This window comes from Mangifera indica, chromosome 12 (assembly GCF_011075055.1).
Source record: "Mangifera indica cultivar Alphonso chromosome 12, CATAS_Mindica_2.1, whole genome shotgun sequence".
Classification (NCBI taxonomy): domain Eukaryota; kingdom Viridiplantae; phylum Streptophyta; class Magnoliopsida; order Sapindales; family Anacardiaceae; genus Mangifera; species Mangifera indica.
Window position 1 is genome coordinate 7085958 of NC_058148.1, and position 17912 is coordinate 7103869.

General features: G+C 30.0%; 1 protein-coding gene across 4 annotated transcripts; it reads right to left on the reverse strand.

Annotated features, from left to right (window-relative positions):
• Positions 1-4081: 4081 nt before the first annotated feature.
• LOC123230301 (calmodulin-binding transcription activator 1-like) lies at positions 4082-6823 on the reverse strand. 4 transcript variants are annotated; one of them, XM_044656468.1, is made up of 9 exons: positions 6711-6823; positions 6495-6617; positions 6297-6412; positions 6088-6176; positions 5634-5676; positions 5325-5403; positions 5135-5242; positions 4945-4989; positions 4082-4217 (listed from the first exon to the last, which is right to left on the reverse strand). In XM_044656468.1, the coding sequence occupies exons 1-9, from the start codon at positions 6745-6747 to the stop codon at positions 4162-4164; spliced, it is 696 nt and encodes a 231-aa protein (XP_044512403.1). In that variant the 5' UTR covers positions 6748-6823; the 3' UTR covers positions 4082-4161. The 4 variants fall into 4 exon arrangements, 2 of the variants coding, with proteins under 2 accessions (XP_044512403.1, XP_044512402.1); XM_044656467.1 differs by having other exon boundaries at positions 5135-5245; XR_006505067.1 differs by having other exon boundaries at positions 4203-4217; positions 4945-5052.
• Positions 6824-17912: the final 11089 nt, after the last annotated feature.

Consider the following 17912-nt stretch of genomic DNA (forward strand, 5'->3'; position numbering starts at 1 on the left):
CTCCTGAAACTGAAAGTAAGCAAGAGGTGTTTTGGCACACACATCGTTTAATAAATCAAAGCAAATTAACTGATTACCTGTTAATGATTTAAAGATGTCACAAAATTTTGCTTTTTCTATTATCTGCATCAAATCCTGCTGTAAATCTGAGAGATAATGAGAAAAAAGCACTTACCAATAGCACTTGTGTTTCATAATTATAAACTGAAAGCACTTCAAACATAAAAGAAGCCACAACAAATATAGCACCTGCAGATTCAGCATCTGCCTGAATGTTGCTCTGGTTACTTGAATCTGTAGTTTTTGGAGGCAAAGGCAATTGGTAGTTTTCATGATTGACAATGCCAAAGGGAGAACCTGCTGTCACCAAAATTACATGACACCACAGTGGTTAATTATTATAAACTAAAAGCTATGGATAAAGAATCTACAACAATTCACCTGAAAGTTGAGCATTAGCCTGAACGCTGTTTTGGTTGCCTGTATCTGCAGTTTTTGGAGCCAAAGGCAACTGGTAGCTGTCATGATTGACAATGCCAGAGGAACAACCTGCTATAACCAATTACACAATACTAATGATTCATGATTATTAAGTAAAACCTGAGAACGATGCACCAATTGGTTACTGCTGTGATACAACAATGCACCTGCAGATTCAGCATGTTTCTGAATGTTTAGGTTGCTTCTATCTGCAGCTTGTGGAGGCAAAGGCAATTGTTTACTGCTATGATCAACAATGCCAGAGGAAGAACCTGTTGCTGTGATTTTTTTGCCGCGTTTAGAATTTTTCCTGTTTTCCTGATTGTTTCAGAAAAAAAAAAAGATTAAAAAGACTCAATGTATGGCTCTGTATCTGCACGGGACAATATACAAGTGTCAAGGAGCATGAGCTTAGGGTATAGCATACAAACAGTCACAGCATCCCTAATAAAATCAACATGAATGCTCTAACAAAATGCCTGGAGCAACCTTGTCTCAACTAACCACAGCATTTGAAGAGTATAATGTGAGCTAACCTTGTCTTCTCGGTAATGAAAAAGAACTATATCTGGATGTTCCCTGCATCAATAGCACTCAATCAGCTTGGCACCGAAATCAGTCTAGAAAGAATTTGTTCTTTCATTCAAATTAAAGGTAAAAAGTGAACTCAATCAACCTGAAGCATTTACTTCCAAATCAACTGAAAAAAAAAAAAAACTGAAAAGACATAGATGGGGTACTGGTGTAAGGGACAGAGATCAGATTGCAAAAGCAGAAAGCATAAATATTTTTGCTAATTTTACAGAGCATACGTCAACATGCTCCTATACTAAAGATCGAGAGGGGCAATCACAAATGCCAGTCAACGCCTGAAAACTAAAATGTCTTACTTCATCCGATATATACGCCTCCTAAAATTGTTCTCTTTTTCTCCGTATGCATACAAACCGATAATCATATCGACACCGTCAATCTGAAAGAATTCAAACTTGTTAATCTACTGAATTGATAGCTTTGAACATAAATTCTACAAAAATGAATGCCTATGCATATTAAATCTCTTTCAAATTATTGCAAAAACCTTGAGGTTCTCATGAGATTCTTGAATTGTTTTACCGTCCTTCTTTTTAGCCCAGACATGTCCGTCTTTCCTAAACTCTTTAAGCCTTTGCATGCCAATGGCAAAAAATGCACCATCTGAAAATAGAAAGAAATGCGAATTAACGAACTAGCAAAATATTTATAAAAAGTTTGAAAGGGGTCTAAAATGAAACAATACTTGTCGGCCTTTCTTGTCGTTGAGATATAAAAAGTATTTTAAGGATTTCATGGTTTGCAAGTATTTCACATAATTCAGGGGTACGAAGCCATCGTTGTTGAGCCAGTTCCAGCACTTCTTCAACAGCTGTATAATTTCAATCAATCAACGCCATTTAAACCAATAAAACAATTAAGATCCTCTCAACTATGGAGCTCATTTGCTATTAAGAATACTTACTTAGTCTCATAGGAACGGCCGTAGCTGAAAGCTCCATAACAGAGGGGTTAAGATGAAGAGAAATGAGACAGAAGTTACAGAAACAAGGTGCTTTCTTTAGAATGAGTGGATTTAGAAAGACAAAAAAGACTGGTAACAAGTTTCAGAAACAGATGAGATCACGTTAGGAGAGTGTTAAGATGAAAAGAAATTATAGAGAAGGAAAGTTTGGGTGTACAATGTACTGAGCTTATAACCAGAGAGAGTAGTAGAGTTTGAAGAAGGAGACACTGTATTCAACAGCGGCAAATTTTAATATATAGTTTCTTTGGAAGGAATCAAGTAGCGACAAACATCGTCTTAACGCTCACCCAAAATAAAAAATAAAAGCAGCGGGTGAACAGTGAGCCAAGGGGTGGACAACAGTGAATCATCCCGTGAACAGTGCGTTCCAGGGGGTAGAATTGTGAATTTAAAGAGAACAGGGGACAATAATAATAATAATAATAATAATAATAATAATAATAATAATAGTAATAGTAGTAGTCATTTGGTTTAAATATTGATTGAGGTGACATTAGATATTTTTCAATCCAAAATTTGAATTAACATAATACAAATATTAAGATGACAGAATTATTAAATTTATATATTTATGATACATGAATCAATACTTAGGGTCTAATAAAAAAAATTATTTAGTAGAGACAAAACATTAAACTATATTTACAATAAAGTTAATTTTTAAAGAAATAAATATGGTTATTAAGATGCTGTTTTATATGAGCAAAAAAGAAAAAAAAATTAATATAAAATTTTAACTATAAAATAATAAATTTTTTTATATTTCTCTCAATATATATAATAAAACAATATGTTAATTAAAATATTATGCAAATTTTTATGATATGATATAATATATTTTTTACTGTTATATATCTTTTTATTTGTTTTTCTTTTAAAGGTGTCACATGACCCATATCTATTCTCTAATATTATAAATTATTTAGCAAAGTCACAATTATATATTTAATAGGTTATTTTAAATTTAAGATAAAATAACACTCAATCACGTGATGATACATCATCTGTGTACATAAATTATGTGCCAAAAGTGAGTAGACATAGCATTGCTTTATATATTTTTTATTCATTTCTCTTTTAAATAGTTAACATAACTCATATATGATTTTTTTAATTTAATAATTTGCTAATATTATAAATTATTAGATGAAATTTTATATATGAATGTATGTATGTATGTATGTATGTATGTATTATAAATGTAATTTTCAATTAACATATAGTGATTTATAGCCAATACCATACATATAAATATACTATTATATCAATTTTATATCATAATTAATTAAATTTTAAATAAAGTATCAAAAAATTTTCATTTAGTTTTACAAATGCTTAATGTCAAGAGTCTACGACTCCATAAAATTGATAATTGAGAGATAAATATCTTATCAAATAAATATTATTTCAAAATTTAATTATATAACATTTGTAAGATGAATTAGAGTGGGTTGATTTTTGGCTCTTACTGGTGTGGTGTTAGTTTTCTTATAAGGTGTGTTGCTTAAGTTACTTAGTATTTCTATCTCTCTACTTAGGGTGTTTTCTCCTTCGTTAAGTTCTTTGGTATGTGGCTCTTTCTCTCCCTCCTTAGCCTTGGTTGTCTCCGCTAATTCTGATGGGTTGCCAAGCTCTCTTTTCCTTGAAATTTCTTTAGGTGTTGTTGCTACTAATTCTTCTTTGTCATTGCCTTTCAACGGTCTTGTCTCTTCTACTTTTCGAGTTCGGACCCTTTTTGATTGGACTATCCTTGGTGTTCCTTTGGGCTTTACTTGCTTAGAACCTTTCCAACCTTTGTTGTTGCGTGTGTATTTGTATGAGGTTGTGGAAATGACTAACATCAATTATTGGAGTGCAATACTCAGGCAAATTGTGGAAATGACTAGCATTGATTCTCGGAGTGCATTCGAATGATCTAACGAATGAACCAAAATCCAGGTACGTTTATTGTTTTACAGAATTATAGAATGACATGTCAAAAAATTTCCAACAACCATCATCCATACATCAAAACATGAAATCCATAAACATAATCCAAAGTGTGCATAATCTTAAAATACATAAAACAGTCCAACAGTGAAAATATGACATCATAATCTAAAATAAAAAGTAAAGCACTCTCATGCAAATCTCTTGATAGCTGACCCATTAATCCCCTGCCACCCAACATCATCTCCTACATGCAAAACAACACAAGGATCATGAGAGTGTAAAAACACTTGATAAGTAATCAATCAAGACACCACAATCAATACATGATAATTCTTGACATTCCATTACTATTCCTTTATCTTCGACATCTTTGATATATGTACTATATAAGCATGTGACATCTCATATATTTAATCTTATAGGATTTTATATATCTATATGACTATTTCTCAAAATAAAAACATTAAACACTTTATACTAGCCTTTGAACCTATTAAGCAAAATTTGATTTGCCAACGAGTGATTTTGACTGAAAATTCTTTGACTTTGTTAGTTGCTTAGTTTAAATATAAATAAACCTCGGTCAAGACCTCATTTATATAATATTTAAAATATAGTTTCAGTTTATGTAAGAAATAAAAGATAAAAAATTTAAAACCAAAAACTTAAGCCGAATCATAAAATAAATTGTGAGTGTATCAAGAAATTATTAGTGATGATTTTCAGTGAAGTTCTTGTCATATAAACAAATCTCAAAAAGTGGGGATACTAATTAATTTGATAGGGCTAAATATGACTTCTCCAATAAATGGGCCTTGAACGAGAAAGAAAACCAAATGGGCATAGAATTTGGCTTCACAATACTAAATCCAATTTTCCCAATTTAGTAGTAGCTCTCTTCACCTTCCTCAACACAAAATTATAAACTAAAAGCACTAAAAACATAAAAGAAGCGACAACAAATATAGCACCTGCAGATTCAGCATTTCCCTGAATGTTGCTCTGGTTACTTGAATCTGTAGTGTTTGGGGGCAAAAACAATTGTTAGTTTTCATGGTTGACAATGTCAAAGGAAGAACCTGCTATCACCAAAATTACATGACACCAATGATTCATTATTATAAACATAAAGCTCTGAACAAAGAAGCTACAACAATTCACCTGAAGGTTGAGCATTAGCCTGGATGCTGTTCTGGTTGCCCGTATCTGCAGTGTTAAGAGCCAAGGACAATTGGTAGTCGTCATGATTGACAATGCCGGAGGAACAACCTGCTATAACCAATTTTATGACACTGGTGATTCATGATTATTAATTAAAACCTGAGAACATAAAGAAGCTACAACAATGTACCTGCAGATTCTTGGATAGACTGAGGGTTTAATTTGATGGGTTTTATGCCACGTCTCCAAATTTTCCTGTTTTCCTGATTCTTCTTTCATTGAAAAACATAAAATAAAAAATATTCAAAATATGGCTCGGTATCAACAACGACAATATACAAGGGTCAAGGAGCATGATTTAAGGATATGGCCTACAAACAACAGTCACAACAACCATAATGAAATCAACATCAATGCTTAACACAATGCCTGGATTAACCTTATCTCATTATAAGTAACAGACTAACTACAGCAATTGAAAAGTATGATCTGAGCTAACCTGGTCTTTTCGGTAATGAAAAAGAACTATATCTCCATGTTCCCTGCATCAACAGCATTCAATTAGCTTGCCACCGAAATCAGTTTAGAAAGAATTTGTACTTTCATTCAAAATTAAAGGCAAAAAGTGAACTCAATCAACCTGAAGCATTTACTTCCAAATCAACTTTAAAAAAAAAGAAAACTGAAATGCTGTAGATGTGGTAATGGTATAAGGGACGGAGATCAGACTGCCAAAGAAGTAAGCATAAATATTTTTGTTAATTTCACAGAGCATACATCGACATGCTCCTATACTAAAGATCGAGAGGGGCAATCACAAATGCGAGCCAACGCCTGAAAACTAAATTTACAAAGCCTCAATCTCAGAAGCAAATTTATTATGGAAAAAAAATTTCAGTAAAAAGAAACCAGAGGTAAAACAGAAACAATATCTTCCAAGAAAAATGTCTTACTTTTTAATCATCCTATATATACGCCTCTGAAAATTGTTCTCTTTTTCTTCGTATGCATACAAACAGTTTAACATCACTACCCCGCCAACCTGAAAGAATTCAAACTTGTTAATCTACTAAATTGATAGCATTGAATATAAATTCCATAAATATGAATGCCTTTGCATAATAAAATCTCTCTCAAATCCAATTCAAATTATTGCAAAAACCTTGAGATTCTCATGAGATTCTTGAATGGTTTTGCCGTCCTTCTTTTTAGCCCAGACATGTCCATCTTTCCTAAACTCCCGAAGCTTTTGCATGGCAATTGCAAAAAATGCACCATCTGAAAATAGAAATGAATGCAAATTAACAAACTAACAAAATATATATAAAAAGTTTGAAATGAGTCTAAAATGAAACAATACTTGTCGGCCTTTCTTGTGGTTGAGATATATGTATATTAAGGTTGTCATGCTTTGCAAATATTTCACATAATTCAGTTGTATTAAACCATCGTCGTCGAGCCTGTTCCCGTACTTGTTCAGCAGCTGTATAAATGCAATGAATCAACGTCATTTAAACCAATAAAACAATTCAAATCTTCTCAAACATGGAGCTCGTTTGTTATTAAGAGTACTTACTTAGTCTTATAGGAACGCCTGTCGCTGGAAGCTCCATAACAGAGGAGTTAAAATGAAGAGAAATGATAAAGAAATTATAGAAACAAAGTGCTTTCGTTACGATGTGGATTTAGAAAGAGAAGAAAGAGTGGTAACAAGTTTCAGAAACAGATGAGATGACTCAATGTACTGAGCACGTCGCGTTAACTGAAACCATAGGCGGCAAATTCGAATATATAGTTCTTTTAAAATAATTAACGACGAAATTAACGCGACAGTTGAGAATCATCGCGTGAACAGTGCGTCCAGGCGTAAGATTTGGAATGTCGCGTGAACAGTGAAATAGGGTAGAATTGTGAATTTTAAAAGAAGAGGGGGTAATAGTAATCTTGGTTTATATATTAATTGACGTGCAATTGAATAGTCCAAATTGCTCACCCGAGGCACTGCTCACTATTCACCCGATTGTACTGTTCACCCGATTAGTTACTGTTTATAATTTATTTTTTCATATAAATTTTGTTATTTTCTTTATTTGTACACCTAATTACTTTTAAATTAATTATCCAAAAATAATTCATTCAAAACAAAAACAATCAAATCTATATTTATTTTAACACAAAACTCTTAACAAATTTATTTAAAATACCCAAGAATCAATTCAAATAATCAATTGTACAAATTTGAAAATCCTAACATAAAAACCAACTAAATAATCTTTTAATCGTATAAATCTCAACACCAACTTGAATAAAACATTATAAAAAATGATAAACTAATCTTTTTTACTATTTTTTTTATTGTAAAACTGGATAAATTGTTGGAAAAAAACCGTTTGAAATTCACAAATAAACAGTATCTTGTTTGTATAATTATTAAATTAAATTAAATCAAATCATAAATCATATTTTTAAAGTATATATATACAAATATATTTGATAAAATTTTTTAATAAGTAATTATGAGTGTAAATAAAAAAATAACAAAATTTATATAAAAAAATAATTTGAAACAGTGCCTCGGGTGAACACTATAACTGGGCATTTTTGCTTTTAACGAATGAATTTAGGCCATTTAATTTAATTTCCTAAGTTATTACATCTATAATTTCTTCAATGAATTTTCTATTGTTTCAATAAAATAGTATTAAATATATTTCTTTTAATATATAATAAATCCATATGTAAGTTAAAGTATTATACTCATAATTTGTATGGTATGATATAATATCATTTTTCACTTTTATTTATCTTTTTATTTGTTTCTCTTTTAATAGTGTCATATGACTTATATATAATCTCTAATATATATATGAGTGATTCTACTAATTACTCTACAACTACACCCCCTACTAAGATGTTCATTATTAGAGTAGATTCGAATCGAATTAACTCAAATTCATTTATCAATTCGGTTCAGTCATGCTCAATTTGATCAACTAATAAATGAACATGAACTTGAGTTTGAACTTGTATTACACAAAAATATGAGCTTGAGCTTAAACCTGAATAGAAAACGAACAGTTCATTTATGATACATTAACACATAGGGCATACCCAAAAAAATTTAGTTAATGTAGACAAAACATTGAACTAATTAATTTAACATTTTCATTCTTAATTTAACATTTTCAATCTTATTGTGATATATCAGTATTCAAATTGGCTATTATTATAAGAGCATATAATTTTATTGTTATTTTTATATAAAATAATAAATAAAAAGTGGTAATAAAGGGGTTGACACATTTTAATATGTTTATATTATTAAAAATACTATATGTATAAACAAATTATACGAATTTTTGTGTAAGACCTGAGGTGAATTTAAAATGAGAGAAAAAGTAAATAAATTATACATAATAACTTGTACAATTTATTTATATATATAATTTTATTCTAATATCATACATAATAAATGAGTTAGGTTAAAAAAACGATTTTTAATCAATATTTTAATAATCATATCGGTGACCGATTTAATATAAATCAAATTTAAATTAGTTTTAATAATTAAATGAGATTGAGAATTCTACTAATAAGTCAAATCAGTTCGACATCATATTGATGTGGATAAAACCTATTTTATAATTGTAATTACGTTGTATTGACATTAACAATCTACTCTATTGAATGGATTGGTCAACTTGCGAATTGACTTTTACCATATCAAAATTCAATCCCAGTCCAAGTACATTACCTTTAATATGATTAATTATACCCCTGGTTTAGATGGACCTTCGTTGTGATGTAAATAAAAAATATATAATATAAAAAACTTGAAAAAGACAAATAAAGTGAGATTATTCCCTTAATTATGATCCCTGAATTTAAATTGCCCTTTTTTTTCAGGGCAAATTAATTAAAATAAACAAAATTTTAAGCGTTTATATGTTTTTAGGTCACCCTATAAAAATTTTACTAAAATAAGCAAACCATATTTTTTTTACCCTTTTTACCCTTATATTGAAAAACTAAGTAAAAATATTTTTTCTGAGAATGTACATCGGTTTATGATAGTTACGATGGTGGCTAGAGATTTTATAATGAAACCCTAAATATGTCGAATTATGTATATGAATATTTTTGAATGTTTCGAACGCTTAAAATGATGTAGTTTCAATGTTAATGAATGTCTAAAAGTATAGCTGTTGAGAGATAAAAACGTACAAATTTACAGTGTCGCGCAAACTGCGTAAACACTGTTCACATCGTGCAAAAGTAGATATCATAGTCTGTGAACAGGATTTTTGCGCAATTTTGCAAGCGGTTTTACAGTTGAACAGTGTTTGCGCGATTTGCACAGTTTGTACGACACTGTAAATTTGCACACTTTTGTCTCTCAACGGCTACACTTCCAGACATTCATTAACATCGAAACTACATTATTTTAAGCGTTCGAAATATTCAAAAACATCCATATACATAATTCGACATATTTAGGGTTTCACTGTAAAATCCCTACCCACCATCGTAACCACCATAAACCGACGCACATTCTCAAAAAAAATATTTTTACTTGGTTTTTCAACATAAGGGTAAAAAGGGTAAAAAAAATACGGTTTGCTTATTTTGATAAAAATTTTCTAGAGTGGTCTAAAAACGTATAAACGCTTAAAATTTTGCTTATTTTAATTAATTACCCTTTTTTCAGGTGTTAAAATTGCTGTAAGATAACAAGATTAGGTGGACAGAAAAAAATTAATTAAATTATAGATTTTTAGAACATAACATAAATATGTAAAATAAATATAAAATATATATACAATATATAAAAAAAAGATAAAATAAATATAAAAAGATAAATTGTAAACCTAATTTACAGAATTTTTTTAGTAAAAAGAAAAAAGAAAAATTTTGTGTAAAAAAGTACTAATATTTATCCGGGCTTCACCTCTGAATACTATTCCATATACTTCATCAACTCTGGCAATTCACTCGGGCTACCAGGTATAGCAGGATAGGGGAGGTTGGTGAAGAAATCATTCTTAGTCTCTTGGGGAAAAGGCTGGTTTTACCGTCCTTCTTTTTAGCCCAGACATGTCCATCTTTCCTAAACTCCCGAAGCTTTTGCATGGCAATTGCAAAAAAAGCACCATCTTGAAAATAGGAAAAACTGCAAATGAACGAACTAACAAAATATGTATGAAAAGTTTGAAATGAGCCTAAAATGAAACAATACTTGTCGGCCTTTGTTGTGGTTGAGATATATGTATATTACGGGTGTCATGCTTTGCAAATATTTCACATAATTCAGTTGTATTAAACCATCGTTGTCGAGCCTGTTCCCGTACTTGTTCAGCAGCTGTATAAATGCAATGAATCAACGTCATTTAAACCAATAAAACAATTCAAATCTTCTCAACCATGGAGCTCGTTTGTTATTAAGAGTACTTACCTAGTCTTATAGGAACGCCTGTCGCTGGAAGCTCCATAACAGAGGAGTTAAAATGGAGAGAAACGAGACAGAAGTTATAGAAAACAAAGTGCTTTCTTTACAATGTGGATTTAGAAAGAGTGGTAACAAGTTTCAGAAACAGATGAGATGACGTTAGGAAAGTGTTAAGATGAAAAGAAATTTTAGAGAAGGAAAGTTTGGTGTGCAATGTACTGAGCTCATAACCAGGAGACGTAACGGCGGCAAAATTTAACGTATAAGTTCTTTTAAATTAATTAACGACGAACATCGCGTTAGCACTTACGCGACAGTTGTGAAGCATCGCGTGAACAGTGCGCCCAGGTGCAGAATGTGGAATGTCGCGTGAATAAAAAATGCGAACGCTGGAACTTGTTTATATGAAATGATAATACAATAAACGGATGTGCATTTAGTTCTGACATCTAAGTGGATATTTATTTTATATGTTATTATATTATTAAATAATTTTAAAAAATAAAATAATATTTAATTATATTATAATATAAAATAATATTATACACACTTTCTTTAGATATATAAATATGTTCATAATAATAATAATAATAATAATAATAATAATAATAATAATAATAATAATAATAATTATAATATACCAAAAAAAAAAAGAACTTTTCCTGTGCTAGGAAATGTAGTTGTAAAATCATTATAAATGCTTTGGTTATTGATTATGTTCAATATCTATGGGGCGTTGTGTTAGACTCCAAATGTTGAAATGGTTTCGTTGTGAGTTACTAAATACGACATTTATTAATTCTTTTTATTAATTTATTTATGTAACTTTATATTTTATTGTGATCGGATGAGAAGTTGGTCCATTCCTAGGGATGCGACTATTGTGAATGATCGCGTGAACAGTGCATCAGTTGTAGAGTGTGGAATATCGCGTGAACAGTGAACCAGGGGTAGAATTGTGAATTTTAAAAGAAGAGGGGGTAATAATAATCTTGGTTTATATATTAATTGATGTACAATTGAATAGTCCAAATTGACTCAATAAAAATATAATGCAATAACACATCAAACTCATTTATTTTACAATAAAATATAAATTTTGTTTTTTTCTTTACTTGTACGTCTAATTACTTTTAAATTGATTACCCAAAAATGATATATTCAAAACAATAACAATCAAATTTTTTTATATTTTAACACAAAACCTAATATAAAAACCAAATAATCAATTGCATAAATCTAAAAATCCCAACTTAAAAATCAACCAAATTATCTTCTAATTGTATAAATCTCAACACCAAAATAAACAAAATATACTAAGAAGACTAATCTTTTTGACTATTTTTTTATTGGAAAACTGCTTGGAATTCACAAATAAACAGTATCCTGTTTGTATAATTTTCAAATCAAATCAAATCGTAAATCATATTTTTTTTAAATATCTGTATAATTATATTTGATAAAATTTTTTAATAGATAATTAGGAGTACAGATAAAAAAATAACAAAATTTATATAAAAAAATTTTGTGAACAGTGCCTGAGGTAAACAGTATAATTGGGATTTTTGCTTTTAACAAATGAATTTAAGCCATTTAATTTAATTTCCTAAGTTATTACATCTATAATTTCCTCATTGATTTTTCTATTTTTTCAATAAAATAGTATCGCATGTATTTCTTTTAATATATAATATAACAATGTGTAAATTAAAATATTATACTCATAATTTTTATGGTATGATATAATATCATTTTTTACTTTTATATATCTTTTTATTTGTTTCTCTTTTAACAATATCGTATGACTTATATATAATCTCTAGTATATATGAGTGACTTTACTGATTACTCTATAACTACACCTCCTATTAAAATGCTCATGATTAGGTTAGATTTGAATGAACTGATTCAAATTTATTTATCAATTCGGTTTAATCATGCTCAATTTGATCAACCAATAAATGAATATGGACTTGAGCTTGAGCCTCTATTATACAAAAATATGAGCTCGAGTTTAAACCCAAATAGAAAACGAGCAACTCATTTATGACACACTAACACGTAGGGCATAGCCAAAAAAATTTAGTTGATGGAGACAAAATATTGAACTAATTAATTTTGCAATAAAATCAACTTACAAAAGTAATAAATATAGTTATTAAGATGTTATATATTTATAACCAAAAAAATAATTTACTCTAAGATTTCAACTTTAAATTACCTTTATAATTTTACCATTCTTTATATTTTAAAAATTTACTTAATTGCTTTATTGAAAAATAAAAATAGTAATAAATATGTCTTTCTCAATATATGTAATAAGACAATATGCAAATTCAAATTCAAAGTTTAAATTTTGTATAGTATGATACAATATTATTTTTCACTTTCATATATATTTTATTCATTCCTCTTTTAAGTAGGTAACATAACTCATATAAGATTTTTTTTATTTAATAATTTTTTTTAGTATTATAAATTATTAATCGAGATTACAAAAACACACACACACACACACACACACACACACATATATATATATTATAAATGCAATTTTCAATTGATCTTGTTAACATATAGTGATTTATGGCCAATACTATACATATAAATATACTATTATATCAGTTTTATATCATAATTAATTAAATTTTAAAAAAAGTACCAAAATTTTTTCATTTAGTTTTACAAATGCCTAATGTCAAGAGTCTAAAGACTCCACAAAATTTAGTTTTACAAATAAATATTATTTCAAAATTTAATTATTTAACATTTCATAAGATTGTACAAATAATGAACCTGAACAATCAATAAAATATATAGATTATATTACAACAATATAACATAAAGTTTATAATCATATATTAAAACAAATTTTGTCAACCTTACATATAAATAAAATATTTGTATTATTAAATTTAATAATATATGTTGTACAGCTATATATTGTATAATAATTATAGATTGTACTCTACGCATAAATAATGAGCACAATTTTGTATACAAACAATGATATATCATCATATAATTAAGTGTTATTTTATCTTTAATTCAAAATCACTCAATCACATGTTGATATGTCATTAATTATGTATAAAATTGTATTCATTTTATTGAATAATTATTATTTGAGCGACATTATGTATATTTATAATGATTACATCATCCAATCACAAATTATCACATTAGTTTGTACACAAAAAATTGTATAATTTGCTTGTGTATATAGTTTTATTCTAATATCACACATAATGAAAGAGTTGGGTTAAAAGGAGGATCTTTAATCAATGTTTTAATAATCAAATCGGCTCAATTGATTCAACCAAGAATTGGTAACAAATTTGATATAAATCATGTTTAAATTAGTTTTAATAATTAGATTAGATTGAGATGAATCATATCAAATTGCGATTCAATTAATAAGTCAAATCAGTTTAACTATCATACTAACATATCTAAAACTTGTGCATGTTGATGAGATTCTAGTGTTCCTTTGTTTTCTAGGTCAATGTGTTTGCCTGTTTTAGGTTTGATAGTGATTTCTCGTGGAGGGAGGTCTCTTGCTTCTGCTTACGATGTCAGGTTTTGGTGGGGTGTCAAAGTGTTAGTCTTTGTGTTTTGCAAGTTGTGCATTAAAGTAGTGTTTTTTTTTTAAGTTGTCTTACTGGCAACTTTTTAGTGGTTGCATTTGGGCAAGTTGTGTGATGCATGATGTTTTAGGCTCTTTGGTTGGGCTTTCTTGGGTGTTCTTTTGGGTGGTTATGTTTAGGCGGGGAGTTTGTGTGGGTTATTGGCTTGTTACCTCTGCGGCTTTTGTTTGGTGGTTCCTATGTTGGATTTCTCTGTAGGTAGGTTTGTAACACTCATAAGTATGTCTTTAGGGTAAAATAGTCTTTTTGTATGAGTTTTGGGTGACACATAGCTGTGCATAGTGAGGTCATACTCGTGTGTCATTGACTCATCAGTCAGATAAGATGATTATGTGTAAAATTCAAACTTAAGAGGCACACACCTGTGTGCCTTTGACACATGCCCATGTGTATTGAATGCGACTTCAATTTTTATATAAGGCATGTTTGCTACATTTTAGGGATTTTTATCCCTAATCAAATGCACACGCCTTTCAAAGAGAGAAAAAAGAAATTCTAATTTAATCATCTAGCTTTCCATCGATAATTCTAGCGATTGGATTCCAACGACATGGTGAAGGAAAAAGGAGAGAGAAAAAGGTCTGCTTATGTGTTCTACTCATTGCAAATTTAAGGTAAGTAGGACCTGCCCTTTCTTTTTTATGCATGTTGAGGTTGTATGATGATGTTATATGATTATGGATGGCATAGAGAATGGCTACATAAGTGTGATTTTAATGATATTAGATGCACTTTGGTTTTGGATGATGCATACGACATTGTTATGTTCTGTGTAATGATGTAAAAGAGAGCAAAATCTGAGGATTGAAGTATTGTGTTCTTATGCTTTGTTATTACCAGGAATTGCCTCTTTATATGTTAGGGTTACTTTGTGTGTCCCTTAGTTTTCTTTTGGTTCAACAATCTTGTTCCTAATGTGAATGTGGAATTTGTGAGGCATAAGATGCTTTCTTATGGAAGTAAAAACTATGTTGGATTAATAAAATAGGCAGAGATGCAATTAGGGATCAAGGATTAGGGCTCTCGATGTGTTTTCTGATTCACCACATTATTGTGTGGTATGGAACACATGACTATCTGTGTGATCCCCTAAATTCAGGTCAGGTTACCTTGGTATTCCAATAACTATTGAACATAGGTGATCAGTTAGCAATCAACTATGACACGTGAACTTTGTGTGTAACATTAGCATGATCGTGTGTCAGGTGAAATGACCAGAATATCTTTAAGAAGTAATGTGGTCGAGATGAGAATAGGGAAGGAAAGTGAAAATAATATCTGAAGGGACACACACTTGTGTGTCTATAAATAGTGATACATGTGTAGAAGCCACGAGGAAATAGTCATGTAAATACCACCACGCATCGACCTAAATTGTTTATAATCTCAAGTCCCTAACAAATTATGTGACCTAAATTGTGACTCTTGGTAACAATGGAGTGGATTCTATATACCACCACGCATCGACAAATGTTATCCCTATTCTACCTCTAATAAACCTAACATTTGCTCTGACGAACAAGTAAAGTATATTAGTTAAGTTGGACCTAATGTAACCAACATTTTATTTTCTACCTAGTATTACTTCACCTTTTGCTTTGGCAGACAAGGTTGAAACGAACAGGGGCTTAATCAAATTATTGTATTGGAAGGTGCTAGATTATTTAATTTGACTTAATATTTATGAGGGATTTTAAATTAAGGCTCACCAATTTTAGTCTGCATGTGAGGTAATATTTTAAAGTAAAATAAAACCTAAAGATGCATTTCTACAATGTAAAGTAAATGAGCCGGTATACAACTTAATCTAATGTCAAGTCCTCGAGCCAAAAGGAACTTGATAGACCAACCTAGGTCATACTTTTTAGCTTAATGCTAATTACATTTTTTTTCTAATTAAAAAAAACACAAACCTAATATAAAATCTACACTTTTATAAAATTTCATAAATCTTGAGTTACATTCAAAGAGAGTTAAGTGAAAAGAGAAATACATCTAGAATGATAGAAAAGGCAGGACACACATGTCCTATTTCAAAAAAGAATATTATAAACATTCATACCGAAAAATAAGTATCCATAGGTTTGTAATTGTACACCGGACACCATGAATATACATCTATACATACATCCATAATCAAAATTAACAATAATTTTAATTATTTTATCCAAGTGTCAAATTACAATTCACTCTCTCAATTTTTACATATTTCAATTCAACCCAAAACTTTGAAAAATTATAGTTTGGTCCATGTCAAACAAACTGGGCAAAATCTGTAATTTTCATCATACATAGATGTGTTGGGTACACACATGGTTGTGCCTCACTTTTCATTTGAAATTTAGTAAAATTCCGGAGCCATGAATAAGAATATGAACACGAACAACAAACGAACGAGATGATGCATGAGAAAAATTTTAACTAGGAAGAATCGTTCAACGAAAAGACACATTCGCTCTTTTGTAAAATTTTCACGAACAAGAAGGCCAAACGCTTGGTTGAGCTGTCCAGTGAGTTGAGGAACGGACGTTCACCATTGCATGAACGTTCGTTCTCAACCCATTTTCTAGGTTATGTCATGAAACATTCGTAAAAAAATCTTCCCAAAATCCAACAAGCTCATGTTGGAATGTTACAAAATGGCATAAAAAGCCAATCCATTCCAACAACAACCTTCACAATGTGCTACAACACAAAATGAAAGCGATTTCATGCATAAAAACAAAATCGAAAGACATCAATTGGACGTAAAAATCATATACCAAAAAAAAGCAAATAAACAAGCAAAATCAAAGTAGCAAAACTCAATAATACAACACATTTACGTTCAAATGATCATCAACAATACATGCAACAACATGAATTGCAAACCATATTTACAATGGTACAAGATTAGTCTCAATTCAACATATATAAAATAGACAACCAACTAATCATACATTATAAATAATTCATGAATACATTACTTAATAGAGACTTTGATATCATTATTTGAACACTTCAATGATCGAAAACTGGCCATGACAATGGAAGAACAATTTAAAAAATTTTTAAATAAGCAAGAATGCTCCAAAACCGGATCCCATTATACACAAGTTATTACATGAACATGCATAATCAACCTAACATAGTTGAAGAAGACCATACCAATGTTTGTAGGCTTCGCCAATCTTTATGTGGCAAAGAACACGCTCTCTAACCAAGGTAGCGAGGAACTCAAGTATCCACGTAGAGCTTGGACATAATGGAGTTTGGAAGATATTCATACTGGTTTATTAGGACATCTGAAAGGCGGGCGTTTAAAGGGCATAAATTTTCTCTATGTAATTTGGTTGAGGGAATGAAGAAGAAATGTTATGATCATGCACTTCCTTAAATAAAATCCATGATGAATGGTCATTCCACTTTTTATCTTATCTCATTTATAATCCGCAAATCCCAAAACTTGTTGCACATGTGGATAAGATTTTGGATAAAATATCCAAATCCGAGTAAACACGAATGACCGATCCCGCAGGAGGAATGCTCATTTGTCCTCTTGAAAAAGGCTAATTGAGCCATTTCAATCCAAATGGATAAGCCCACTTCAATCAAAATTTTTCCACAACCCATAAACTTTAGGGTTATTACATATTAGTCCCTAAGACCTCTTAAGACTCAAAACCCTTTATCTAGTATCTACATC